We start from the raw sequence: 27,644 nt of genomic DNA on the forward strand, positions 1-27,644 counted from the left end.
AGAAAATATGTTATATGAAAATAACATGTGAAAAGAGACTTAGTAACAATTAGACTGATTATTTGTTAGAAATATTCATACTTTTCTTAATCTCCTTATAAGAGACTTAGGAATTTAAGCTATAGAAATACATAAGACTGGTTCATGTCTAATACATGTTACCTGTTTCTGTAATATACAATATAAACCTTTAACATACCTGGTAGAATTGTTGTGTGAATCTTGCTTGGTGTAGCACTGATGTATGTTGTATATAAATTTTGGTCAAGAAGAGGTAAACAATACAGTATTATTATTTCAGATGAAACAGAACTAAATTTTATATCAATCTTGGTGTAGAATTCAAATATCTATTCCCAAATGAAATGTTGTAAATTTTATTTGTAAGAAATACCAAGTTACTAAGGGGGCAGTATTACTTCAAGGGATATATTCTTTTGTTTTCATATGATGTCATCTTTTAAAAATCTTAGCACACTTGCTAAATTGATTACATAGACCATAATGGATCACAACTTACACTTCGCATAAAGACACTTCAGAGAGACGCTTGCCTGTTACTAGGCCCTTCAAGACCTTCATACTAGGCCTTGATGATCTTCTGGGCAAACATCCAACTTTGAGTACTCAGAGGGAAGATGCCCAAGATGCCGTAACCTGTTTTATCTTGATTTAAGGCTCACTTTCCCCACACTTCTTCAATCACTTCAATTTGGGTAATTCTGTTTAATTCCTTTCCCTCTGCTATTAAATGTTTCTTGATAGCTGGGGTTTCCTGCTTCCTGTCAGATTCTTCCAGATGTCTTTATCATAGCTATAACATAGACATTATAATATACACATAACAAGATGAATTAGACTATACTCTCTGGTTGAGAATTAAGAACCCTGTTTTAAAGCATAAAGCTGCTCAGCATTTGACTATATTCTGTGTGCTGGCTTTCCTCTGTCTGTTGAGTGCTGAGATTAAAGGTGTGTGCCACCACACCTAGCTGTTTTGTTTTTTTAAATAATGAAGCCTGGTGTTAACACAGGTTTGAGCTAAGGCTACCTACCATTCCCACTTTCCTTGAGGCAGTTTTATAATATATAAGAAGTATCTTTAAGATAATGTTGTTGTGGGCTGAGAGACAACTCAGCTATTAAAGGCTAGGCTCACAACCCAAAGTACACCAATGCTGTTTGTATTCTTTTCTGTTGCTGTGATAAAATTCCATGGCCAAGGAGTATAATTGGGTTTATGGTTCCAGAGGGTTAGAGTTTACTCTGGCAGAGAGAAGGCATGGCAGCGAGTGGCTGGAGCAGCACCTGAGCTCATGTTTCTGCTCACAAGCAGGAAGCAGAGCTAGTGTGTGGGGAATGGTGGAGGGCTTGAAACCTCAAACTGGTCCCCAGTGATACAGCTCCTCCAACAGGACCACACTTCTAACCCATCCCAGTCAGCCACCACTGGGGGCCACTCCCAGTCGAATCACCACAGTCTCCTCTAGTATGTCTCGAAATTTATCTTGAGGAATTAATCTCAGAAATAGACTTATGTACTCGACTGTTAATCACAATGTTTGTTTGTTTTTTTATTTTCGAGACAGGGTCTCTCTGTGTTAGCCTTGGCTGTCCTGGACTCGCTTTGTAGACCAGGCTGGCCTTGAACTCACAGCGATCCGCCTGCCTCTGCCTCCTGAGTGCTGAGGTTAAAGGTAGTACCACCACGCCTGGCATTAATCACAATGCTATATGAAGAAAAACTGAGATCAAATGAAATGCTTGTCTTAGTTGCTTTTCTATTGCTCTGATGAAACATTATGACTCAGGCAACTTAGGTTTTAAGCGTCAGTATTTAATTTGGCGTAGTTTCAGCAGGATTAGAATCCATGATGGCACAGCAAAGAAACAGCTGACAGCTCACATCTTGATGCATAACCATGAGGCAGAGAGTATGCACTGGGAACTGCAGAGTCTGTTGGAACCTCAAAGCTTGCCCTGCAGTGACACAGCTCCTCCAGCAAGGCCACCATTTTTTTTTTTAACATTTTAATTGATTCTTTGTGAATTTCACATCACATACCCAACTCTCACTCTCCTTATCTGCTCTTCACTCCTGCAACCTCCCCACAAAAAGGGAACAAAAAATAACCACACACACACACACACACACACACACACACACACACACACACACACACACACACACCCCAAACTATCTTGCTGTGGTAGCTGCAGTGTGTCATGGTATGTCACATAATATACCCCTTTGTCCAAACAGCTTTAAAAAAAAAAAAAAGATTTATTTATTTATTATTTATACAGTATACTGCTCGCATGTATGCCAGGGCACCAGATCTCATTGTAGATGGTTATGAGTACCATGTGGTTGCTGGGAATTGAACTCAGGACCTTTTGAAGAATAGACAGTGTGCTCTTAACCTCTGAGCTACCTCTCCATCTCTGTCCAAACAGCTTTACTTGCAGATGTTCATTGCAATGAGTCATTCTTCTGGTTCAAGGCCTCTGTCTTCTGCTACAGCGCCAATGCTGGATCCTCATTGGGACTGCTCCTGTTGTCCTGTGTCCTGGAGATCCTGCAACTTTGAATCTGCAGGCCTGGCGCCTTCGTGTACTCCAGCAGTTCATAGATGGCGGGTGGGGGCAGAAAGTGTGCATGTTGGAGTGAACCAGCTGAAAGTCCCGGATCTGGGCCAGGATGGAAGCTGAGTTGGTTAGCCCGCTAGCCTTCCTGTGCTCAGGCTTGTGCCCCCAGCCCACCAGGGCCAGCTCTGGTGTGCTGCCCAGGTGAAGTTGTGTGGACCCACTCTTCCAAGTGCTGCAGCCAGTAAGGGGCGAGGCCAAGGGCCATACCTTTAATCCTCTCCTAGCTAGTTCCACTAACTCGAGATCAAGCCGTCAAGTATATTAGCCTCCGGGGACCATTCTCATTCAAACCACCACTGTGCTTAAGAATAAAAAGTAGGGGCTGGTGAGATGTCTCAGTGGTTAAGAGCACTGACTGCTCTTCCAGAGGTCCTAAGTTCAATTCCCAGCAACCACATGGTGGCTCACAGCCATCTATAATGAGATCTCATACCCTCTTCTGGTCTGCAGATGTATATGTAGGCAGAGCACTGTATACATAATAATAGATAAAAAAAAAAAAAAAAGAATAAAAAGTAATTATAATATGGCACATCTACATCTTAAAATTGTTGGCTGTTTTAAAATTTTGAAAATGCTCATAACAAATCACTAAGAGTGTAACATTTATATAATTCTTGAATGTGTCATGGTTCTTCTTGCCTAGGTAGTTTATTATATATGTGTGTAATAATATAAATATATATGTAAAATAAAAAATTTAATAAAATAAGTAAAAGATAAAACCAATTAGATATTAAAAAAAAAGAACACATGACAAGTTAAAAATTAAGCTATATTACTAATATAGATGTGCCTTAGACTATCTTGCATTAATGATGGGCAGAAAAAAACTCAAAATACTGAGGAGACCCTGTGAGATAACTCAGCAGGTAAAGGTGATTGCTTCCGAGGCTCCCAACATAATTTTCATATCTGGCACCCACAGAATAGAAAGAACTAATGTGAGCAAGCGCGATGTGCTGTGACTATGACACATATGTGCATGCACACACTCATCCTTTAGACAGATCTGTCTGATGAAAACCATACGCCATGTGATGGGTCAGTCACATGCAGGAGTGGAATTCTGTCATCTTACCCTCTGATGTGCAGCCGCTCCAAAAGACACTTACAAAGCAGAACATGTTTCTTTTGTAACTGTCTTTTCTTTGGAATAGGGGAGGGGGTAAGAGGGAGAATGCAACCAGGAGGAGAGGAGGGAGGGGGCTACAATCAGGATGTAAAGTGAATAAATTAATTAATTAATTAAAAACAAAAAGTTTGACACTTTAAAAAATGCTCATAAAACAAGAAAACAATCAGTATAAAACCATGTGGTACCAGATGAAAATAAAAGCTTTATATTTGTGGCTAGCAGAGGAAAACTGACAATAAGATGCCCTTGAATTATAAGGATAGTTTAAAATTTTTGTTTTTATACTTGTATGTGTTTTGTGTGTGTCTGTGTATGTATGTGCACATGTTTGGGAGCCCAAGGAGGCCAGAAGAGAGCATCAGAGATCCACCTGATGTAGGTGGTGGGAGCTGAACTGTAGTGCTCTGTAAGAGCAGCCGAGTGTTCTTACTGCTGAGCCATCTCTCTAGCCGTTGTATGAATTATTTCAAATGAGAACAAATACACACAAAGAGTACCTTAGTGGAATTTCTTATGAAGGTTCAACTGTAATTCAAAAGTTCTCCTGGGAGATTTAAAGTGGGGGTGGGGTGACACTTAACCTCTCGTGTATTGAAGATCTAGTCACAATAAGTTACTTGGGAATCTCCTTTAGGCTCTAATCTTGATTTCTACATGTGTTGATTTTGTCTGCCACTGTTATATAGATGTGGATCCAGTTCTGATCTTGGTAGGGGAAACATTTAAAATAACTTGAAATCAGGCTAGGGTAGAGTTCAATTGGTAGAGCATGCGTGAAGTCAGGGTTTGATTCCCAGCACTGCATAAAACCGGGTGTGGTTGTGTGTTCATCACACCTATGATCTCAGCACTCCAGGATGTCTGGATGACCAAAATTTAAGGCCATATAACCTTAGCTCCATGAAATCTTGCCTCAAAAATAATAAAATAACTTGATATCATACAGTTGTTTTCTCCATAACATTCCTGTGTGCCCAGACATACAGGAAACGTTGCAGTGACTTTACAGCAAGCACCTATGAGGCATCTTCACATACGGTTAACCCCTTTTCTTGCTTGTTGTACTCCTTGTCTCTCCTCTTGGATTATGCCACTGTCAGTAGATTCACTATTTTTAAAAATGTGTTTCTTGCCAGGCGCGGTGGCACATGCCTATAAATCCAGCACTGGGGAGGCAGAGGCAGGTGGATGAATCACTGAGTTTGAGGCTAGCCTGGACTACAAAGTGAGTCTAGGACAGCCATAGGCTACACAGAGAAACCCTGTCTTGAAAAAACCAAAACCAAACCAACCCCCCCCCCCCCAAAAGCCTGTCTTCTTTTCTTTTCTTTCATGACAGGGTTTCTCAGTGAAGCTTGGGCTATCCTGGAACTCACTCTGTAGACCAGGCTGGCCTTGAACTCATAGAGAGATTCTCAACTCATAGAGATCTGCCTACCTCTGCCTCCTGGGTGCTGGGATTAAAGGCATGCACCACCACCACCATGACCCAGTTTAAAAATGCATTTCTAGTACCAGAAAGTTAAATTTTGGGAGTTTTTGACTTTAAAAAGAATCTGTTTAAAACTGAAACCTATACTCTAAATGAAAACAGGAATGAGAATCTAAAACACACACACACACACACACACACACACACACACACACACACACACACACACACACACACACCTACCCACACACACACCTACCTAGTCCTAGTCCTGGAAGCTTCTAGCCTCTGTACAATCTAACCTAGGCCTAGAATGTTTTCAGCCTCTGAGATGTACTGCTTAATAAGCTCACCCTTTCTTGTTCTCACTGAGTTCTGGGCTGGTGGTTCAACTCAGCTGTTCTGGCTCAATCTTCTCTCCCAGCTGATTTATTCAATCTGGATTCTTTCTAGTCCTCTGAACTGCTCTGCTTGGCCTCAAACTAACTCCAGCAATCTTTTCTAATCTTCTGTCTCCTTCTCATTTGGTCTTCACCTGTGTTCTTTCTCTGCAACCTGTGTCTATTACTGTCCTGGTAAAACTGCCTCTCCTCTCTCTGTCTCTTTCTCTGTCTCTGTCTCTCTGTCTCTCTCTCTCTCTGTGTGTGTCTCTCTCTCCCTCTCCATTGCCCCTTTCACACCTTTCTTTCCTCTCTTCTCGTGAGAGTTGGGCATATCCTATTCTATCAAATCTGTCTGATTCATCACTTTTTCTGCCACTCAACTAGACATCACTTTCAAACACGGGTGCTTCGTTCTACAAACTAACTTTACCTTCGTTGTTTGGGATTAGAGGCATGTACCACTACACCTGGACCTAAGCTTTTCTTTATTGAAGCTTGCTCTATACCAGGCTGGCCTTGAACTCAGATCTGCTTGCCTGTCTCCTGGATTAAAGGTGTGCTTGTATTCCAGGTGGATCACACAGAAGGTTTTTGGATATGATATTTACACACACATATGAGTGAAGTCTTGATATCACACAAAAGCTATAGTTAGGAGCACAGTAAAACAAAGAGATAAAGACTTTCTTCATTGGCCATCTTCTTCTTTGTTAAGAGTGTCTTAGATATACCGTTTCTTTGTTCTTTTAAGACAGAGTTTCTTTGTGTCTTGGCTTTCCTCGAACGAGCTCTATAGATCATACTGGCCTCGAACTTACAGATCTGCCTGCCTCTGTCTCCTGAGTGCTGAGATTAAAGATGTGTACCACCAGTACCCAGTTTAGGTATACTCTTAAAAGTCAGCATTCTAATCCATCTCCTTCATTTCCACCTTGAAGAATCTGTATACAGGGGTGTCAAATGAACTTCCCAAGGTCACAGAGAAGTTGACACATGAATTAAGAACCAAATCTACGTCTTCTGATGTTCACTCTTAGGAATAATCAAGATTATATCCATCCCACCCCCCAGCTTTAGACCACAGGAATTTAGCATCTGCTCTAACCTTAAAGGATTCCCCCCATCCCCAAGCAGGGTTTCTCTGTGTATCCTTCCTTGGCTGTCCTGGACTTTGTAGACCAGGCTGGTCTTGAACTCACAGAGGCTTTGCCTCCCTGGCACCAGTCTTGCTTTCCTTAATGTCTTGAACTGTTCTCTGTTCTTTGTGTCAGTCAGTATAAGTGTGCTTATTTGGGGACTAAATCCTTACACAAATGAGAACGTGTTATAACGTTAGAGTGAATGTTTGGTGTGGTTAAATGCCGTGTCCTGAGAAGATAATTGGGTGATGTGGCTTCTCATAGTATGATTGCTGTTTTAAGAAAAGCCAATTTTAAAGAATTTGGAAACGTTATAGTATGGTTAAGTGTGCATAAATAAGTCTTTAATTGCTGTTTCTAAAAAATTTTATTTATTTACTTATTTATTTATTTTGAGACAGGGTTTCTCTGTGTAATAGCCTTAGCTGTCCTGGACCCTAGACCAGGCTGGCCTTGAACTCACAGTGATCCGCCTGCCTCTGCCTCCCAAGTACTGCGATTAAAGGCGTGCGCCACCATGCTCGGCTTCCATCTCCTGTTTTAAGTTAATTGATCTCTAATTTAATTTTGTTGTTGTTTGTTTTTCGAGACAGGGTTTCTCTGTGTAGCCTTGGCTGTCTGGACTTACTTTGTAGACCAGGCTGACCTTGAACTCACAGAGATCTGTCTGCCTCTGCCTCCTAAGTGCTGGGATTAAAGGTGTGTGCCACCACTGCCCGGCTTTTAAATTATTTTGAATGAAATGATCAGGCTTAAAAAACTTTTTAATGATGAGGCTTTTAAAAACCCACAGTTAATTATTTATAATTGCAGCATTAGCTTTTGTAAAATTTTCTTTTGTGGCCTAAGAGTGTGTTAAAAATTTGAGTGATTTCATTCTGTCTACAGTTGTTAAGTTCTGACTATGTAGACTATAACAATTAGACAGTATATAGTATTACCAGTTAACAAAAATGTTTCTTTTTCCTGACTGCCTATAAATTCAGTGAAGAAGAGGAGGAATTGGCATAGGCATGACTACACAGAAGTGGATGATGGCTCCAAACCTGTGCAAGCTGGAACTAGGGCCTTTGTTAAAGAACTGCGTTCTCGAGTCTTCCCAAGGTATGGGGCCTTGTTCTGGCTCACACAAGATTTAACAGCATTGGCTGATAAAGTGGCATTATCTGAAGAGGTCTTTTCAAATTTAGGTGCCACCATGCCATTAGTGTTAACTGTCTTTTCACTTTTTTCTGTAAAGTTAGTAGAATATCAGTATGAGGCTGGAGAGTTGGCTTAGAGGTTAAGAGCACTGACTGCTGTTCCAGAGGTGCCATGTTCCATACCTAGCACCCACATGGCAGCTAACAATTGTCAGTAGCTTCAGTTCCAAGAGAAGCCGCCGCCCTCTTCTGGCCGTCGTTGGTACTGCATGCACCCGAAACACAGACCTACATGCAGACAAAACATACACAAAATAAAAATAAGTAATGTAAAAGAAATTTTTTACAAGGCATAGAGTAACTGGCCTTATGTTCACGGAACTTCTGCTGTGTGTTTACATACTGGGTTACCATGTTAAAATACTCATCCCCAGAATTTGAAACTTACTGATTGGAAGCAGTTTCTAAGTTTATGATTCCTTCTGACAATGGGACTGCTGTTCTTTTTCTTCTGTCCTCCTCCTGTTCTACACATCTTTTTTCTTAAACAGTTGTATCAGCTGCCTGTGTCCTTGGTCCACCAGAAGTATGCGTAGCTATTGCTTAGCCTCTGATGTCATCAAGCCTGAGCTTTTTGATTGTGAAAAATGATGGAGTACATTTGCGTTGTCTAGCATTGAATCATTTTAATTCAGATAGTTTCCTACTCACTTCCTGACATCTAAAGAGAGCCATGCATAATAAGCTTTTACACAAGATCATATCTCTGCTTGTTAAAGAGAGAAAGCACAATTTAAATTTAAATCATAGTATCATGTTCAGCCTATTACAGAATTTCTTTAAGATTCTGAAATGAAAACTCTGCTATTTTCCTCTGTTTTTACATTTCTCTGCTCTGTTCATCACCTTTTAGTTCATAAACAGAAACATGATGGGCTGGGCGTGGTAGTGCACACCTTTAATCCCAGCACACAAGAGGCAGAGGCAGGCGGATCTCTGAGTTCCAGGCCAGCCTGGTCTATAAAGTAAGTCCAGGACAGCCAAGGCTACACAGACTGTCTTGAAAAAACAAAACAAAACAAAAACTCAAACCAGAAACATGATGAAAAACCATCTATATTTGCCTCCCTCAGTTGGGTGAGACATAGGAAAACATATGAAACAATGTTTCCATGTGATTTTTGTTGAATTAAAGGCATGGTAGTGCACGCCTTTAATCTTAGCACTAGGGAGGGAGATGCAGGTGAGTTTGAGACTAGTTTGTAGTTTGGTCTATAAAGGGAGTTCCAGGACAGCTAGCGCTGTTATACAAAGAAACCGTGTGTGTGTGTGTTTGTGTGTTTCTGAAGCTATCAGTTACCAGCTTCCAAGTAGTAGGAGAAACAGTTTGCTTGTTTTTCTTTTTACTGGATAATGCTTGATTTATTAGGGGCATAGCCCCAGAGTTTAGTCTGGGCCTATTTATAGGTCTCAGATGTTTTTGCGTTCTCCCAAAACCCATCTGTGCAAATTAGTGTCTGTGTGGACGGACATACAGTTTTCAGGGAGAGGAAATGTGACTTTTACTTATTTCAAAGATGTGTGACCCTCAAAAAGTAGCATTAAAATCATTAGTAATTTGGCTCTTCTGCCAAAGTAAACACAGATGAGAACATGTTAGAGCTGACTACAAACATCTAAACTATTATTGCTGCTAATTAAAGGGCTACTTTTAACTATCTCTATAAGCTTTTGATTATTTAAACTATGGTAAAGTAATTAACTACTAAATTAAGCATAGTTGATGTAATGTACACAGAGTAGCTAAGTTGAGTAGGTTTTCATAATTGGCTATTGTAAGCCTTGGAGATTAAAAAAAAAAAGATTTGTTTATTTATTATGTACACAGTGCTCTATCTGCATGTGCACCTGCAGGTCAGAAGAGGGCATCAGATCACATTATAGATGGTTGTGAGCCACCATGTGGTTGCTGGGAATTAAACTCAGGGCCTCTGGAAGAGCAGACAATGCTCTTAATCTCTGAGCAATCTTTTCAGCTCCCAGATTTCTTTTTCTATATCAAAATATTTATGTTTATAGATATATATACATGTAATTCTTTAAAAATGTGATTGTGTTATGAATGATATTATATATAATTTGGTTTTATGATCTATATCATAAGTACCTTTTCATGTGAATATATAATTTGCCTCACTCCATGACAGTTGTACTGCACCCAACATTTTATACTCCCATATGATATATTATTAATTAAACATGAATAACTTAAAAAAAAAGATTTATTTATTTATTATGTATACAATGTTTTGCCTCCATGTGCATGCCAGAAGAGGGCACCAGATCTCATAGATGGTTATGAGCCACCATGTGGTTGCTAGGACTTGAACTCAGGACCTTTGGAAAAGCAGCCAGTGCTCTTAACCTCTGAGCCGTCTCTCCAGCCAAACATGAATTACTTTAAGGGTTCTGTGTAAGTTTTAAAAGAGGAGAATTAAGTTGAGAACCACTGATACAAATGCTTCCACATTGTCTTCTCCAAGTTAACTCATTAACATAGGTTTTTTTATAAACAGCTTTTAAAAAATTTTTTAATTCTCAACATTTTTTCCTAGTGCTGATGAAATAATTGTAAAGATGCATGGCAGTCAGCTGACACAAAGATATCTGGAGAAACATGGATTTGATGTCCCTATTATGGTTCCTAAATTAGATGACCTTGGACTGAGGCTCCCTTCACCTGCTTTTTCAGTGATGGATGTGGAACGTTATGTAGGTACGAACTTGGTTTCTTTAAGTACTTGCAAAAACATGGTAAAGCTCTAAGTGTCAGTGTCCTAACAGCATCGACATGGAATGGAAACCATCAGCTCTGCCTGCTGGACGCTCCGTAACGGTCAGGGAAACACACCAGCAGTCCTGCTGAAACAGCTCCACACACCTACAGTGGGCAGAAGAGGATGAAACGCTGGCTTATTCTTACCGTCACAGCCTTTTCTTACGGCTCTCTTAGTTGTTAAATTTGGTATTTGTGTAGGGAAGTCTGTTACTGTAGGGCGGCTGCAGATTCCAAGAAGACGTGAGAAACTTGATAGGTTCTAGGTGTCTGCAGAACAGAGGTATAAATTCAGTCTGCTCGTCTTCTGGATCCTGCTTCTGGACCTCCCGCCTCTGAAGGGAGGGGCTGTAAACAGAGAAGATTGATTCAGTTCAGACATGTGTTTATGTTGATGACTTGCTGAGCATCATCATTTAATAACGCCTGGACTGCTTCGTCATTTTGAGACCTGAGAAAGAAAGACACAAAGCCAAAACTACCGATACCCATGTTCTTGACATGTTCATTCCTTTCATTTATGCTCATTATAAAGTTTACAGATAAAGCTGATTATATGTACATGTAATTTGGTGACAAAAGATAGGTGTTTTTTGAGAATCAGAACCCAAATCTTCTTGTCTTAAAATTGTTTGCCCACTACTATACATTGTTTGCTCAGCATGTCATACTGAAGAACTTGTCCCTTCATTCATTTTCACTGATAATTGTTTCATATAGAAAAATCCAGGTAAACGCCCTGACTTCAACATTCATCTAATTTTAAATATGTAAGGGTTAGATTTAAGTTAAACCTAACCTAACTGCCTATAAAGTAAATTGCTAGTGTAATTTAATTATAGGAAAATCTGTTCAAACTGCTTTATCTGCTAACTTTTGGTACTGCAAAGCTCTCTACTTAAAATAACAGTGTGGAACTATGATGTTTTATATGAAGATAAAGAAATCTGGGGCAGTATTACTAGCGTTTATGAAGGTATATTGATGTGAGAGTGGAACACATGTTCTATTCCACATTGGTTAACTATTGCCATAGTTTGAATCTGATTGTAACTCATTGTAAAGGGGCTTTGTTTCCTAGGGTGGTGCTGCAGAGGTCTGCAAGCATCATCTTCTGATTTTATAGGAAAAACTGTAAGGTGTGTGAGCATTCAGTCTGCACTAATACGAATTGGCATTCGCTTGTTGACCACTGACTCTTCAGGGAGAATATGAGGAGACACTACCAGTGAAGCAAAAATTATTTGTCCTGATGAACTTGTTTACAGATCCCCCTAGTGCCATCCTTTTTAAAACTTAGACTCTTAAGCATTATAAAAGCAAAAGGGAAAATCCAATATTCTCTTTTATGTATGAGGAAGTTGAAACCCAGGAGACAGTGAACAATTTCCATATTCCAATTTAATGGTTTTTTTGGGTGGTGGTGGTGGTGGTGGTGGTGGTGGTGTGTGTGTGTGTGTGTGTGTGTGTGTGTTAGAGAGAGAGAGAGAGAGAGAGAGAGAGAGAGAGAGAGAGAGAGAGAGAGAGAGATTATGCACTACTTACAAGAAATCATTGACACTTGGAAAGCTAGAAGGCTTAGTACATTATGTTTTCACAGTGTTACTTTTATGTAATTTTATAGTTGGCTTAATTACACTAAGAAAATATGGTTTTTAGTATTTTTGTTTAGAGTATCTATGTATGTAAATTTTAAGGCCAGTAATAAGACTTTAATTTTTTCTGCAGGTGGTGACAAAGTGATAGATGTCATTGATGTGGCAAGGCAGGCAGACAGCAAAATGACACTTCACAATTATGTTAAATACTTCATGAATCCTAACAGACCAAAAGTGTTAAATGTGATCAGCCTTGAATTTTCAGATACAAAGTGAGTATCTCTGGACATTTTGCCAAAGCATTCTCAATTTTAGGTAAATGTAATTTAATAATATATTTATTTTAGTAAGAAGCATAATCGTGACTTTTATAGCTATCCATTGGAAGTAGTGTTCTAAATTTTGCTTTGCTAGGCCCACAGAATTCTTTAGAAACAAGATGTAGCTGGGCATGGTGCACACACCTTTAATCCCAGCACTCGGGATGCAGAAGCAGATGGGTCTGTGAGTTTAAGGCCAGCCTGGTTCTAGGGCAGAACTCCACAATGAGACCACGTCTCCAAAATGACGACGACGATGACAATGGCATAAGATGTATTTTAAATGCTTAAGTGTTATTTCTGATTTCATCCATTAAATACTGAGTTCCATTTAGTTGTTCGGTTTGGGTGACATGGGAAGAATAGTTTTGAGAAGTCTTTAATTCGTATTATGTTTGTATGTACATATGCCTTTTTCTTTTAAAAGGATGTCTGAATTAGTGGAGGTCCCTGAGATAGCCAGAAAACTTTCCTGGGTGGAAAATTACTGGCCAGATGATTCAGTCTTCCCCAAGCCCTTTGTCCAGAAATACTGCTTAATGGGAGTTCAAGATAGCTACACGGATTTCCACATTGACTTTGGTGGGACTTCAGTCTGGTACCATGTCCTTTGGGTAAGAGTAGGGTATTTCTTATTTTCTTATTAACAAAAACATGTCACATTTTTCTGGTGGGACATTCATTTGTTCTATGTAACAGTTGTAAACATTTTCTACCTTGGTGCTTTTTTTTTCCTCTTCTTAAATTTTAGGTAATAGAAAAGTAATGATTTCTTTATTTAGATTCCTTTTTTGCCTCTATTTTAAGTTGGTGTCTGTTACCTTTGTCTCTTCTTTTTTTCCTCCTTCTTAGTTAGTTTGCATTAATTCTGAACCAAATGACAGAGAAAGAGTAAAATTATGGTGATAATTGCTCTGGCCTTAAGATGAGGATGAGACAGGGAGTTGGATGAATCACAAATGTCTATGAAATTACTAGTTTTATTAGTTTTAATTTGTTTTGGCTTTATCTAGGACTACCTAATAAACTCCAGACTTATGTGACTAGACTTGAATAATAATGAAAATTTACTATAATTAAAAATAGGGTTGTTCATTCCCATTAGTTACATTACATGTAGCTGATGACTTCTATACTGGAGAGCTAACACACTTAAAAAACATAAAAAAACCTTCCATCCCCACTGAGTCACATGATACCTGGCCCAGGACCAGATCCTTTTCAGATGTCTCTGCCTCAGCAGTACTCTGCATTAGAGTTGACACTGTGTCCTTGAGATCTGGTCCTTTTCTCTGAGAATGCCAAACCTTCACTAAAGCAAGTTCATTCACAGGATTTTTAAAGAGATATACAAATCTACCTGTAAGTTGCCTATAGGATCTTCATGGTTCTGAGGGTGAGTTTTGAGAGATGATTGTGTTCAGACAGGAGCCTGTTAGCATAATCCTGTGTGTGGTTCTTTATCTTCCTCTCTTGCAGTGCTCTCTTTGATGGGCTATTGACTCTGTCAGTTGGAGGTGGGAGGAGATTTAGGGAACTAGCTGCTGATTAGATATGTGACTTTTTATTATTTACACCTTTTTTTTTTTTTTTTTTTTACCGAGACAGGTCTCTCTGTGTAGCCTTGGCTGTCCTGGACTCACTTTGTAGGCCTCGAACTCACAGAGATCCACCTGCCTCTGCCTTCTAAGAACTGGGATTAAAGGTATACGCTACCACGCCTGGCTATTACAACAAAATCTTTTTGGTTTTTTGAGACAGGGTTTCTCTGTGTAGCCTTGGCTACCTGGACTCACTATATAGACCAGGCTAGCCTTGAACCCACAGCGATCCACCTGCCTCTGCCTCCCAAGTGCTGGGATTAAAGGCGTGCGCTGCCACCCCTGGCTACAACAAAACTTTACTAAGCTTAATGTAGATCCTTTTATTGGGAAATTGTACCAATTGTGATTGGCTTTTCTTTTTCAAAGTAGTATGATTACTTCCTTCTAGGGTGAGAAGATTTTTTATTTGATAAAGCCAACAAATGAGAATTTGGCACTCTATGAATCTTGGAGTTCATCTGTGACCCAGAGTGAGGTGTTCTTTGGAGATAAAGTAGATAAGTGCTACAAATGTGTGGTAAAGCAGGGGCATACCTTATTTGTTCCTACAGGTAAGGTTTTACTCTCATCTGCTACTTTCCGTGGTTGGTGCAGCTGGGCTGATGCAAGGCTTTCCCTGAGGCCCTGAAGCATGGAGAATGTATATAGTACAGTTCCTTGTCTAAAACCAGGAACCTGCTTGGCAGAGCCAGCAATAACCTGGGCTTATAGCCTTGAGAGTTTTCCCCTCGGGCCCTGATATATAGATAAGAAACACAGTTCCTTGTCTATAACCAGGAGCGTGCTTGGCAGATCAGGAAGCTGGGACATTGTGGGAGCTGCTTTGGATCCTGCGAACCCAATTCTTCCTACCTTATAGGGCTGTGGTTATCAGTCCCAAGGCCTCTGCGTGCTCCATCTGCAAAGCTCTCGAGAAGCCCTGTGTTCCCCTTATGTTTGACTAGCTTCTCACTGACTGAGTTCCATTGTATGATAGTTTCTGCTGACTTTGTCCTTGCCCCTGGTGTGGAATAATAAATGCAAGCTTGAGTAAATTAATGAGTCCTTATCTACAAGTATGAGGAGCTTAGCTTTTGAAAGGCTACCTTTAAATCCTGTTCTAGTGCTACCATTTATTATAATGTTTCTGTTGTGTCCTTTTTAAAATCTTGACGTTCATAGACTAGAGAACATCTTACATAAATAGCTTCTTACAAAGTCAATTTAGTGGCCTCCTGGGGTATGTAAGGAAGAAGTTAAGACAAGTTGTGAAGGAATGCTGCTTCTCTGTGAGCATGGACTCACTGCAGTGTTGGAGCATGAGTGCAGCTCAGTACATGTGAGCTAGGGACAATTGAAAGTCATTAGCAGTGGTGGAGCTTGAGGTCTCTCCAGCTTCCTGGAGTGTCAGAGGAGGGCTTGATAAATCACAGACTTCTCTGGGCCTTTCTCTTAAGGTTCTCTCGCTCAGTAGACGCAGGGTGGGCCTGGCCGTTCACATCCTACCACCTTGCTGACTGATGGTGCTAGGTTGAGGACTGCATTGGGAGAGTCTCTGCTTTAAGCCCTGGGCTCTTCCCCTCCCCACAAGATGATAGATAGTGATAAGCTTTCTAAACAAACTATGCTATAATTTTCTTTAATGTGCAGGGCAGTTGTATTCTTGGAAATTGTGCCAAAACCATGTATAAGTACATTGTCTAAATAATGGAATTTTAGTTTCTAGTCCCGGTTATTACTAAACATGCTTTATTACTTATATGAACACCCAGCAGAATTCATATTTTTATGTCTTTATGTTCAGTCTGCCAACATTTAAAAAGTTAGACATTGGATGTGGTGGCTCACGCCTGTAATCCCAGCACTCGGGAGGCAGAGGCAGGCGGATCTCTGTGAGTTCAAGGCCAGCCTGGTCTACAAAGTGAGTCTAGGACAGCCAAGGCTACACAGAGAAACTCTGTCTCAAAAAACAAAACACAAAACGAACAACAACAACAAGAAGTTAGACATCATCTAGTAGAAATGTCTCTTGTTTTGAAAGCAGTCTAATGGGAAATAAAGCATTTGATTGTCGGCATTTAGTGTACAGGTCCCGGTCCCACCTGTGTAAAGTAAATGTGCCTTTCCTTCTTTTGGAGTAGGGCGTCCCATTGTGTTCCCTGACCTCCCCCTACTTAGTCCTCTCATGTGACACTTGGGAAGCAGATTGCTCAGCCAGTCTTAGATTTGTCAATGCAAAATATGTTTTCTTAAATCAAACCAGATTTGACTGGCCTCAGAGTAAAGTCTTCCATTGTAAAGGTGATTGTTTTTAAATTAAGGAAAAAAAAGTATCAGTGGCCACTGCTCCAATCTTCATTTTCCCCCTCAGAGTTAGCGTAAAACTTCGCATGTTACAGGCTTTTAATAAATACTTAATGAACAAGTCAATCAGTTGTAATAAGCACCAATTTCTTTAGCACTGGGGTATGAAATAAATTGATACTGATACTTAAGTTACTTATTTCACAGGTAGCTAACATTGTTTAGTTTAGAAGTTGAAACATCATTGGTTTGTGTGTTTCAGGGTGGATTCACGCTGTGCTCACTTCTCAGGACTGTATGGCTTTTGGGGGCAACTTTCTGCACAATCTCAACATTGGCATGCAGCTCAGGTGTGTGTCACCAGTATTGAAAGGATCTTTTGTTCTTTTTGTTGTTGTTGGTTTTGCTGTTATTTGATTTTGGTTTTTTGTTTGTTTGTTTGTTTTGCTTTGAGACAGGGTTTCTCTGTGTAGTCTTGGCTGTCCTGGACTCACTTTGTACAGCAGGCTGGCCTCGAACTCACAGCGATCCACTGCTGGGACCAAAAGCCTGGGCCACCATGCCTGGATGGATCTTTTGTTCTTAATTAGAACATTTATGCTTGTTTATTATGGAAAGTTGCAATATTTTTAAAGATCCTATGGAGACAGGCCTTGGAATGATTAGGATTGGGAACTTTTGGTGGATCCTTTCAAATGTAAAATAAAATTGGTAACTTATTCAATATGATGATACTTCCCACATTTCAAAATTTTATAAAATGCGTATGCTTTTCTTTGTCTATAAAATAGTGTTGTAAAAATAAATTAATCAGATCCTGGTATAACCTGTGTAGCTGGAATAATCTTTAAGACAGCGCTGCTGTCAACCCCCCTCACATTTTGTTGCAGTAAAGGGTGAACAGTTATTTCTCCTTTTGATGGGGCCGATCACAGCGCCTTTGTGCTGCCTTTCTCCTTCGCCATACCTAGGCAGAGCGCACTGTGAGCCGGCACATGGTGGAACTGCTTGCTGATGGGCACTGCATGAGGACTGAGAAAGGGGAACCCTTTGGGAGGTCACGCCTCATTGCGACTCCCTGAATGTGGTTACTCTTGCAACTCCTTGTGTATAGTGTCCCTTAATGTTCTGGCCTTTGCAATGAGCAAGCGAGGTGGTGGCTTCTACAGAACACAAGGCTTTCAGCTATGGTAGGTTACATCCCTACCAGGTAAAAGTTTTAATCTTTTTGTACCTGACCTATTTCTGGAAAAGGTCACTTCTACATGTGCTGTTGTTGGGATTCTCTGACAGACGACCAGTATTGTACAAACTACGGTCCCTATCTTTATACCCTGGTTAATGCCAAGCATGATCTTGATTTTGAATGGTTGGCAGAGCCTAAACAGAATGTTGGTGGACATCGCACATGGAGCGATCTTTAAACATACTGCTTTATGAGTGGAGCCCCAAAAATTCCTTGTTGTTAAAATTAGGATACAAATCCCAGAAAGTGAAGTAATCTTTCAATCTTTTAATTAAACAATTTTTTCCCCTTTTGAGACAGGGTTTCTCTGTGTAGCCTTAACTATCCTGGAACTTACATTGTAGACCAGGCTGGCCTCAAACCCAGAGATTCACCTGCTTCTGCCTATTGAGTGCATGTGCCGCCATCACCAGGCCCCAATGTGAGTCACCATGTGGTTGCTGGGAATTGAACTCAGGACCTCTGGAAGAGCTGTTAGTGCTCTTAACCTCTGAGCCATCTCTCCAACCCTACCAGGCCCCAATGTAATTCTTAGGTAGACTGTCACACTTACTAAGGTCAGAACCGGGATAAGATCACATACAGCTCAGGCTTGTCAAAACTATCTTGTTAAGTGAATATACAGACCTTCATATTAATCATGGTATTGCCTTCATTTAAGTTTGAAATGTTAATATGAAAACCATTTTTCAAATTTCATTCATTTAGGTGTTATGAGATGGAGAAAAGACTAAAAACACCAGATCTTTTCAAATTCCCTTTCTTTGAAGCCATATGCTGGTTTGTAGCCAAAAGTTTGCTGGAAACCCTGAAAGGTACTGAATGATTTGTACACCCTAGTCTGTGATATGATGTGTATTTGCAGATTTCTTCAGGGAGACCTTTGCTCGATGTCACTCTCCCTTTTAAAATTATTTTATTTTTATTTTAAATTATGTACATGCATGTGTCGGGAGGGGTGTGCATGTGAGTACAATGCTGGGAATGTCCTCTACAGGAGCAGTACATGCTTTTAACTGTGGAATCATCTTTCCAGTCTGGCTTTTCCCCTTTTAAAAAAAGTTTGTATTTCTTTTCCCTTCCTCTGTTAAGACTCTTTTTAGACGTTAGAATAGTGGTTCTCGACCTTCCTAATGCTGTGGCCTTTTCATACAGTTCCTCATGTTGTGGTGGCCTCGGCCCTCACATTATTTTGTTGCTACTGCTATGAATCATCATGTAAACAATAGGCAGGATATGTGATGTGCCCCTGTGAAAGCGCCACGTGATCCCCAATAGGCAGGATATGTGATGTGCCCCTGTGAAAGCGCCACGTGATCCCCAAAGGTGTCGCAGCCCCCAGGTTGAGAACCATTGAGCTAGAGTGTCTGGTCCATAGCCATCCCCTCCTCATTCTTAGAAATCAGGTGCATACACACGTTACCCAGAAATAATGACTTCATTTGGTGGGTGAGTTGGCCTGTACACATTTTAGTGTTATGCTCTCAAAAATGTGGTTTGTGTTCTAAACTATTACTTAAGACTTGTTCTCAAATATTTGCTTAAAAAGTTAATCCCAGTACTCAGGAGGCAGAGGTAGACAGCTCTGAGTTTGAGGTGAGCCTGGTGTACATAACTGAACCCCAGGCCAGCTGGGGTTATGTAGTAAGACCTTCATCTGAATAAGCTTAAGAAAAATAATAGGGAAATTATTGGTGTGTTCTGAGTCATTGAATGTTTGTGCTATCAATCACCATTATGGCTACTATGCTAGATAGTTTAATTTACCTGTTAGCATACAAATTAACTGAAGAAAATGTTTTTAGCTGGACCCGATGATACAGCTTTATAGTTCTTTTCAGTTATTTGAGATGCTAGAATAGAGGGATTACAACTTAGTGAAAGTCCTAGACACAGTCCTGTTAGCAAACACACAAACGATGGTTAAGGATCCCTATGTTTAGACTTGAAGATCTTTTCTACATGGTACAATTTTGGGTTTTGATATATTTGTATTTTGATTTAATGCTTGAGCAGTCAAGTTGGAGATTGGAACTTCATTTTCTGCTTTTCATTCTCTGTGCCGGTGGGAATATAATGTGTTTTCTTTTTCCAATTAGTTTGCAAATTGTCATACTCTTTAAATATTTTTATTTCATGTGTACAAGTGTTGGCCTGTATGTATGTTTGTGCCCCATATGCACCTGATGTAAGAGGAGGGTAGGAGATTGCTCAGAACTGGAGTAACAGGTATTGTGGGCCACTCTCTTAATTTAATTAGAGTTTCTATTGCTGTGAAGAGACACTGACTACAGCAACTTTCTTTCTTTTTTAAAAAAAGTTTTTTGAGACAGGGTTTTGCTGTTTAACAGCCCTGGCCATCCTAGATTCTCTTTGTAGACCAGGCTGGCCTCAAACTCACAGAGATCTGCCTGCCTCTGCTTCCCAAATGCTGAGATTAAAGGCATGCACCACCACCACCTGGCCCCAAACAGGCATTTTTCAAAGCACCAATTAAGTTGCTTTTGTGTAGCTTGAGTAGAGATGATCTGAGTGACGGCCTTCTTTAAAAGAGGTGCACATGGGTGTGTTAATGCCATCATCATAAACATTCATCCTGGAAATAGGAATGGTTATCTTGTAACCTCTCAGTACTGTCTTTATCACTAACCCCTTTACTTCCTATCGTGGACAGTTTGCCAACATTTATTGTTAAAAAGCTTGTATGATATGGGTTAAGTGAGAATAGATAACTGAACCTCCAACCTGCATTTCATGCAAGTGATAATAACAATTAGCCAGTTTGGAATTTTGTAAGTCAGCCACTGGATGGAGCAGAAATGTTTTGCTTTTGCATCCACTTACCTGAATTTTGGCCATGTATGAAAAAATACACTTGAGTTGTTTTAGATAATCACTCTCTTTTTAAAACCAAGAAAGGCACTAAATGTGTGTGTGTGTAAATTTATACACATAACACAGTTACTGAATATAAAATTGATTAAAAAATTATTTCTATATTCTATCACTGAGTTAAAAAAAAAAAAAAAGATAAAACTTGGTACTATCCCTACAGTGTAAGTTAACATTTTCCTTCTTTTCTGTACTTAATCACTGTTGTGATGTTTGGAGTAATCTTTTTCATCACCCATGTTTTTGGTTTTTCTGTGTATCCTTGGCTGTACTAGACTTGCTTTGTAGACCAGGCTGGCTTGAACTCACAGCAATTCACTTGCCTCTGCCTCCCAAGTGCTGAGATTAAAGGTGTGCATCACCATGCCCAGCTCCCATGTTTTAAATGAAAAGATTTTTTTCCTTTTCCATTTGTAAATTTCATATAAAAATTTCAAACCGATATTATCCTATGGCCTTTAAAAATGTATTTTATCTGTTTATTTGGTGTGGGAGGGGTGCCGCTGCGTGTGTAGAGGACAGGAAACAACTTTTACCTGTGGTTCCCAGGAATCCAACTCAGGTCAGCAGGCACTCTTACCCACTGACCCTTTTTATCAGCCCTCCTGTGAGGACCTTTACTCAGCGTTATTTTGCTGTTTTGAGATAGAGTCTCTCCCTCTCCCACCTCTCTTTCTAATAGTTTTTTCCTTTTTTTTATTTTAATTAACTTTATTTTATGTACTTTGGTGTGGGGATGTCAGATCCCTTGGAACTGGAATTACAGACAGTTGTGAGCTGCCATGTGGGTGCTGGGAATTGAACCTGGGTCCTTTGGAAGAACAGATAGTGCTCTTAACCACTGAGCTATCTCTCTTGATGAGACTTGATTGTTAGCATTAGAGATAAGCACTACCACATCTGAATTATCCAACGATTGTCTATAACTGTAATTTTCACTTTTTCATCCCAATACTATTCCATTAAATAAACATGTTAATTTATACACCGAATCTACATACAATTGTTGAATATTTGGGAATTGTTTTTAGTATTTGGCAGTTATGACAAGTCCTTGTCAGTGTCACCTAGTACAAGAGTTAGTACAGAGAATCGATTCAACTACTAAGGCTGTTACATCTTCTGTAATAATGACAGCTTTGTAGCCAGGCGCAGTGGTCTGTAATCCGAACACTCAGGGAGGCAGAGGCAGGCAGATTTCGGTGAGTTTGAGGCCATCCTGAGGCTGTCCAGGACAGCCAAGGATACATAGAGAAACCCTGTCTTAAAAACAAACAAACAAACAAACGCAGTTTTGTTCCCCTTTTGCTAATATTTATACCTATTTTTTATCCCTTTACTGTATGGAAAGGCCCTGAGAGCACAACTAAGAACAGGAAAGGTGGCCATTTATTTTTCTTTTCAGTCTGGAAAGGAAAGCTTTCAGCCTTATATCATTTGAAGTGTTAGAGTTGCTTTTTATTGACCTCTTTAACAGTTTAGGAAGTCCTTTCTTCTTTAAGTTAGTTAAAGGAGTCTGAGGGGTGTGAGTGTGTGTTCTTTCTTTTTTTTCTTTCTTTCTGACTTTATTTATTTATTGTATGAGTGCTCCGTGTGCATATACACTTGTAGGCCAGAAGAGGGCATCAGATTCCAGAATAGATGATTGTAAGCCACCATGTGGTTTTTGGGGACTGAACTCACTCTAAAAGAGCAGACAGTGCTCTTATCCACTGAGCCATCTCTCCAGCCCTAAAGATTTATGTATTTTTTAACATATATGAGTGCTCTATCTGCGTGTACACCTGCAGGTCAGAAGAGGGCATCAGATCACATTATAGATGGCTGTGAGCCACCATGTGGTTACTGGGAATTGAACTTAGAATCTCTGGGAGAGCAGGCGGCGCTCTTAATCACTAAGCCACCTCTCCAGCCGTGCTTTCATTCTTTTAAAGTAATAATCAATGGAGGGTTTGGTGAAATGGCTTACTGCACAAGCATAAGAATCTAAGAACCCATATAAAAGTCAAGTGTAGTGGCAATGGAGCGGTACAGATGGAGACTCCTTGGTGCTCACTAGCTGGTGAGTGGTCTTGTCCAGTCATTGAACTCCCAAGTTCAGTGAGCGACCATGACTCAAAGAATAAGGTGGCTTAGTGGATAAAGGTACTTGCCACCAAGCCTGAGGACTTGATTTAAGTCTCCTGAACCCACGTGGTAGAAGGAGAAAAATGTGACTCCTCAAAGCTGTCCTCTGGCCTCACACACAATCACAGTGGTAGGCATGCACCCCCTGCTCTCAAATAGATGTTTAAGAAGTAGTTAGAGGGTTGGATGAGATGCCAACCTTTTGAGTTTTTTAATTATATCTTAATTAGTGCGTGTATGTGTTTGCATGTGTGTACATACGTACAAGTGTCCTCAGAAGCCAGAAGAGAGGGCCTTGGAGCTGGAGTTAGGGGTTTTTATAAGCTGTCTGATGTGGTGCTGAGAACCCTAGTCCTCTGTAAGAGTAGCAAGTGCTCTTAACTGCTAGGCCATCTCTCTAGTCCCAACGCTTTAAAAAAAACCTTTTAGTTTATGTGTTTCCTAACACATGTAATTTTAAATTTCTAAATGTTTTGGGTTTTCTGTAGCTATCTGTTACTGTTATCAATGTTGTTGATTTCTAGCTTAATTATGAGGCCTTTTTTGTTGTTGTTTTTTAGAGACAGGGTTTCTCTGTGTAGCTATGGCTGTCCTGGACTTTTTAGACCAGGCTGGCCTTGAACTTACAGAGATATACCTGCCTAGTGACTGGTCGAGTTATTACTATTTTATTTTAAGCTTTTCTGTATTTATTTTTCTGTATTTTTTTTATATGTTTAACATTAGCAGTTTGTATCATTACTTTAAATGTAGTTCTGTTTCTTTTTCTTTCTTGTATTCTCAGTTGATTATTTCCTGTCTTGTTTGAGGTGTTGTTCAGTTTGATACTTAAAATATCCTTTTATAACTTTAGAACTCTTTAACTTTTTTCCCTTGCCTCACTTCATCCTAACAGAACTGAAAGAAGATGGTTTCCAGCCTCAAACTTACTTAGTACAGGGAGTGAAAGCACTGCATACTGCTTTAAAATTATGGATGAAAAAAGAAGTAAGTCATTGGTGTACTTTCTATTATCTGTTTTATTGGGGTTTCTTATGCCTCTACCTTCCTTCCACCAATCCCCCAATACTGGGTGTGAGAAAAAGGTTAGTGGGCAGAGAGGATGTAGGTCTCTTTACTTTTTCCAGCTTATTAGGGTTGTAGGGCTCTTTAGGGCAATACCAATCTCAGTTTTCAGGATATCCAGCAGTCTAGCAAACCAGCAACAGCAGGGGGGGGTGGGGGTGGGGGGGGGCGGGAACAGCAGCCTTCTTTCTCTGAGCATCCCTGTCCTCCTCTTCTCTTTGGGCTCTGGTATTTCTCCCCTCTCAGAATTCAACTAACTGTAGGTGGCAAAGACCTCGACCCTCTCAGAGCCACCCCCACCCCCACACACAATTATAGTTAATGGCTGTGGATAAATTAAGGCAGCCTCATGGGATTAAAACAAAAACATGTTTATATAACATAATTGAGTTTTTAAAGAAACTATAGTAGAACAGTAAGTTGTTATTGTTAGTCTTATTTGTTCTTGTGGCAAGATTAAGAAAACAGTACTTTTGTGGGTAGCATTTGTGTGCCAGTTTTAAAAGGAATGGAAACTTATTTTATATACAGCTTATACTTACTCCATGACATACTATATACAGATGTACTGATTCTGGTTAGAGAATAAAGAACTTTGGCTTTTATTTTTGAAAAAACAAAATGCAGGTATATTTAAGATACTCTACATGCAGATGTAGAGTAACAAGAAACCATGTTCCGCTCTTAGCATGCCAAGTACCATGTCTTTATGTGTGTGATTTTATTTAGTCTCAGCAGCTGTGTGGGGCCTGGCTGCTGCTCATATCCCCATTTAAGTAACTTTCCCATGAGAACTGGCATGGCTAGCATATAAAACTGGACTCTGAGATCACAAGTTCCTGTTCTTTACCACTCTGGTAGGCTTATATAAAAATGAGGGGATGGAAGGGGCAAGACCAATTTTGGTGGGTTTGTTTGTTTGTTTGAGACAGGGTTTCTCTGTGTACCCTTCCTTGGCTGTCCTAGACTCACTTTGTAGGCCAGGCTGATCTTGAACTCATAGAGATCCACCTGCCTCTGCCTCCTCAGTGCCGAGATTATAGGTGTACGCCACTACTGCCCAGCTTGGGCAAGACTAAATTATAGTTCAATTATTTGCAATTATTCCCAGCCCTTTTATAATAGTTCTGTTTTTGTTAGCATTTACTTTTACTTCCCTTATGCTTCTGTAGCATAGTCTTAAATAGTTAACATTAATATGTTTAATGTATCCCTGTCTCCTTCACTGAGCTTTTGACTTTTACTTCAACCCCATGGAACTTCACACATAACACTAGATAATATGAATGATAAATATGTGTGATTGTTTCCAGATTTCTTTGATATCCAATTAAAACCAAAATCGTGCTATTAGGGGAAACAGAGAGCTAACAAGATGCTCAAGGTCTACAGCAAAGCATCTGCTGTGCAAGTCTGAGATAGTTCAATCCCAGGGACCAATGACAAAAGAAATGCCACAGAGTTGTTCTCTGACCTCCACACACATGCTTTGGCACATACACATGTCATGCACATGTGCGTGCGCGCGCGCACACACACACACACAGCCGCCACACCACACCATCATCATCATCATCATTGTCATCGTTATTAAAAGGAGATATTGAGGAATTATAAGTAATAAGCTATAGTTCTGGGAACTTCATGTTCCCTTTTACTTTAGGATTATTGCTATAAATCTATTAGGCAAAGTGCTATAGAAACACCCAGGAAAGTAAAAACATGCCTTCTACTGTCAGATTGTATCATGTGTATGAGGTAGAAAAACACAAACAAGCTAATAGCTATGTAACACCCTGAAGCATAAGCTGTGGAAATTGTTTTTTTGTCTACTGGGTGTCTTGCATGGGTGATTTTCAAATTGTGTATTAGCATTGCTTTGAGAACTTTAAAGTAAATCACCTGCATCTTACTCAAGATTATGTTCTTTTGGTTTTTCAAGACAAGGTTTCTCCTTGTAGCCTTGGCTGTCCTATACTCACTTTGTAGACCAGGCTGGCCTCTGCCTCCCAAGTGCTGGGATTACTGGCGTGTGCCACTGCATCTGGCTAAGATTATGGTTTTAATAGCCATGGAGTAGAGTTGAGCCTAAAAACATCCTATGTGACTTCTGTGCATAGTAAACTTTATTATAAGTATTATTAGACATTGAAATAAAGTATATCCAAACATTCCTACATTTAAAAAAATTTATTTATTTATTGTATATGAGTGCTTTATCTGCAGAAGAGGGTATCAGATCACATTATAGACGGTTGTGAGCCACTATGCGGTTGCTGGGAATTGAACTCAGAACCTTTGGAAGAGCAGGCGGTGCTCTTAACTACTGAGCCATCTCTCTAGCCCCCATTCCTACATTTTTTAATATGTTTGCTCAAAGACAGGTTGCAGGTCAATAAACAGGTTAAAACTGGATTCTGTAGTCAGATATCTCATCTCTCCAAGTAGTGAGCTGTGTCACTTTTTTTTTTTTAATTACCTAACTCAAGGTCTCAGTTCCCTCAGTCATAATGTGGCAGTACTGATTATAACCTGTAAACGTTGAGCACTTTCAGGCTGAAATCTGAAGTGCTCCCAAATCTAAAACATGTCTGGCCCCAAGTATCTCAGATGAGGGATATTCAACCTGTAGTATCTATGTTAGTCTGATATTGAGGGGATTAAATGAATTCAAGCTTAGTCAAGTGTTCTTAACAGAATCAGAATACAGAGCTTTCATTAGTACATATTACTGTTGTTAACTAATTTGTTTCAACAAGGTATACTACTAAAAACAAGTCTGAAAACTGCATACCTTTAATCCCAGCACTTAGGATGCAGAGGCAGGTGGATCTCTGAGTTTGAGGCTAGCCTGGTCTACAGAGTGAGTTCCAGGACACCCAGGGCTACACAGAGAAACCCTGTTTCGAAAACTGAAAAAGTCTGCTAAAAGCAAAAATGTAATCTAGTAGCTAGGCATAGCGACGCACACCTGTAATCCCAGCACTCTGGGAGGCAGAGGCAGTCGGATCTCTGGGAGTTCGAGGCCAACCTGGTCTACAAAGTGAGTCCAAGACAGCCAAGGCTTCATAGAGAAACCCTGTTTCAAAAAAAGGTTGGGGGAAAACTAGTATATATCTCAAAATCAAACATTCTTAGGATACAGAGGTTAATATCTGTAAGTATACATAAAATAATGGTATTAGTCTGTAGCTAGTAGATACGCTCATTTACTAGTTCATTTTTTGTTCCTGTTAATCTTTTTCTCATTTGCTTTTGACTGTTAAACTTTTAACTCAAATTTATTCAAATTATTCTTTGCACGAAAAAAAGGATTTACTTAGTACCAGTATTTTGAATTAAATCTTACTTTAATTTCTTTCTTAGTATTTGTAGATAGAATCACAGTAGGGTTTGAGGTATACAAGATTCACTGTGAGACAAATCCATTTTAAACCTCAAGAGGATTTTTATTTGATAATGTGGATCTCCTTAGGTGACATTCCACCAAGTGTGTAAACTCTTGAGAATGGCTTAATATTATCTGGCAGTGTCTTTAAATATAGAGAACTTTATATATTTAATTGACTTTGGTTTTCTTATCTTTATTACTCCAAATACAGCTTGTATCTGAACATGCCTTTGAAATTCCAGACAATGTTAGACCTGGGCATCTTATTAAGGAACTTTCTAAAATAATTCGAGCAATAGAGGTAAGATAGAAATGATCGTGTGTCTGCTGTCTGTCTGCCTTGAGAAGCAAATAGATCTGCCACTGTGTGCTCAAAACTGAAATTGCTTGCTCTAGTGA

At 39.8% G+C, this 27,644-nt stretch overlaps 1 protein-coding gene across 1 annotated transcript in view; it reads left to right on the plus strand.

The window, feature by feature from the left end:
- Positions 1-27,644, plus strand: part of Kdm7a (lysine demethylase 7A) — a 64,018-nt gene that overhangs the window by 23,800 nt on the left and 12,574 nt on the right. The window contains exons 3-11 of the mRNA XM_051151682.1: positions 7,728-7,845; positions 10,499-10,659; positions 12,448-12,589; positions 13,065-13,251; positions 14,630-14,792; positions 16,787-16,874; positions 18,479-18,585; positions 23,685-23,776; positions 27,457-27,546. Coding sequence (XP_051007639.1) covers positions 7,728-7,845; positions 10,499-10,659; positions 12,448-12,589; positions 13,065-13,251; positions 14,630-14,792; positions 16,787-16,874; positions 18,479-18,585; positions 23,685-23,776; positions 27,457-27,546 — 1,148 coding nt within the window. The remainder of the gene's footprint in view (positions 1-7,727; positions 7,846-10,498; positions 10,660-12,447; positions 12,590-13,064; positions 13,252-14,629; positions 14,793-16,786; positions 16,875-18,478; positions 18,586-23,684; positions 23,777-27,456; positions 27,547-27,644) is intronic.

Source organism: Acomys russatus, chromosome 10 (assembly GCF_903995435.1).
Source record: "Acomys russatus chromosome 10, mAcoRus1.1, whole genome shotgun sequence".
NCBI lineage: Eukaryota > Metazoa > Chordata > Mammalia > Rodentia > Muridae > Acomys > Acomys russatus.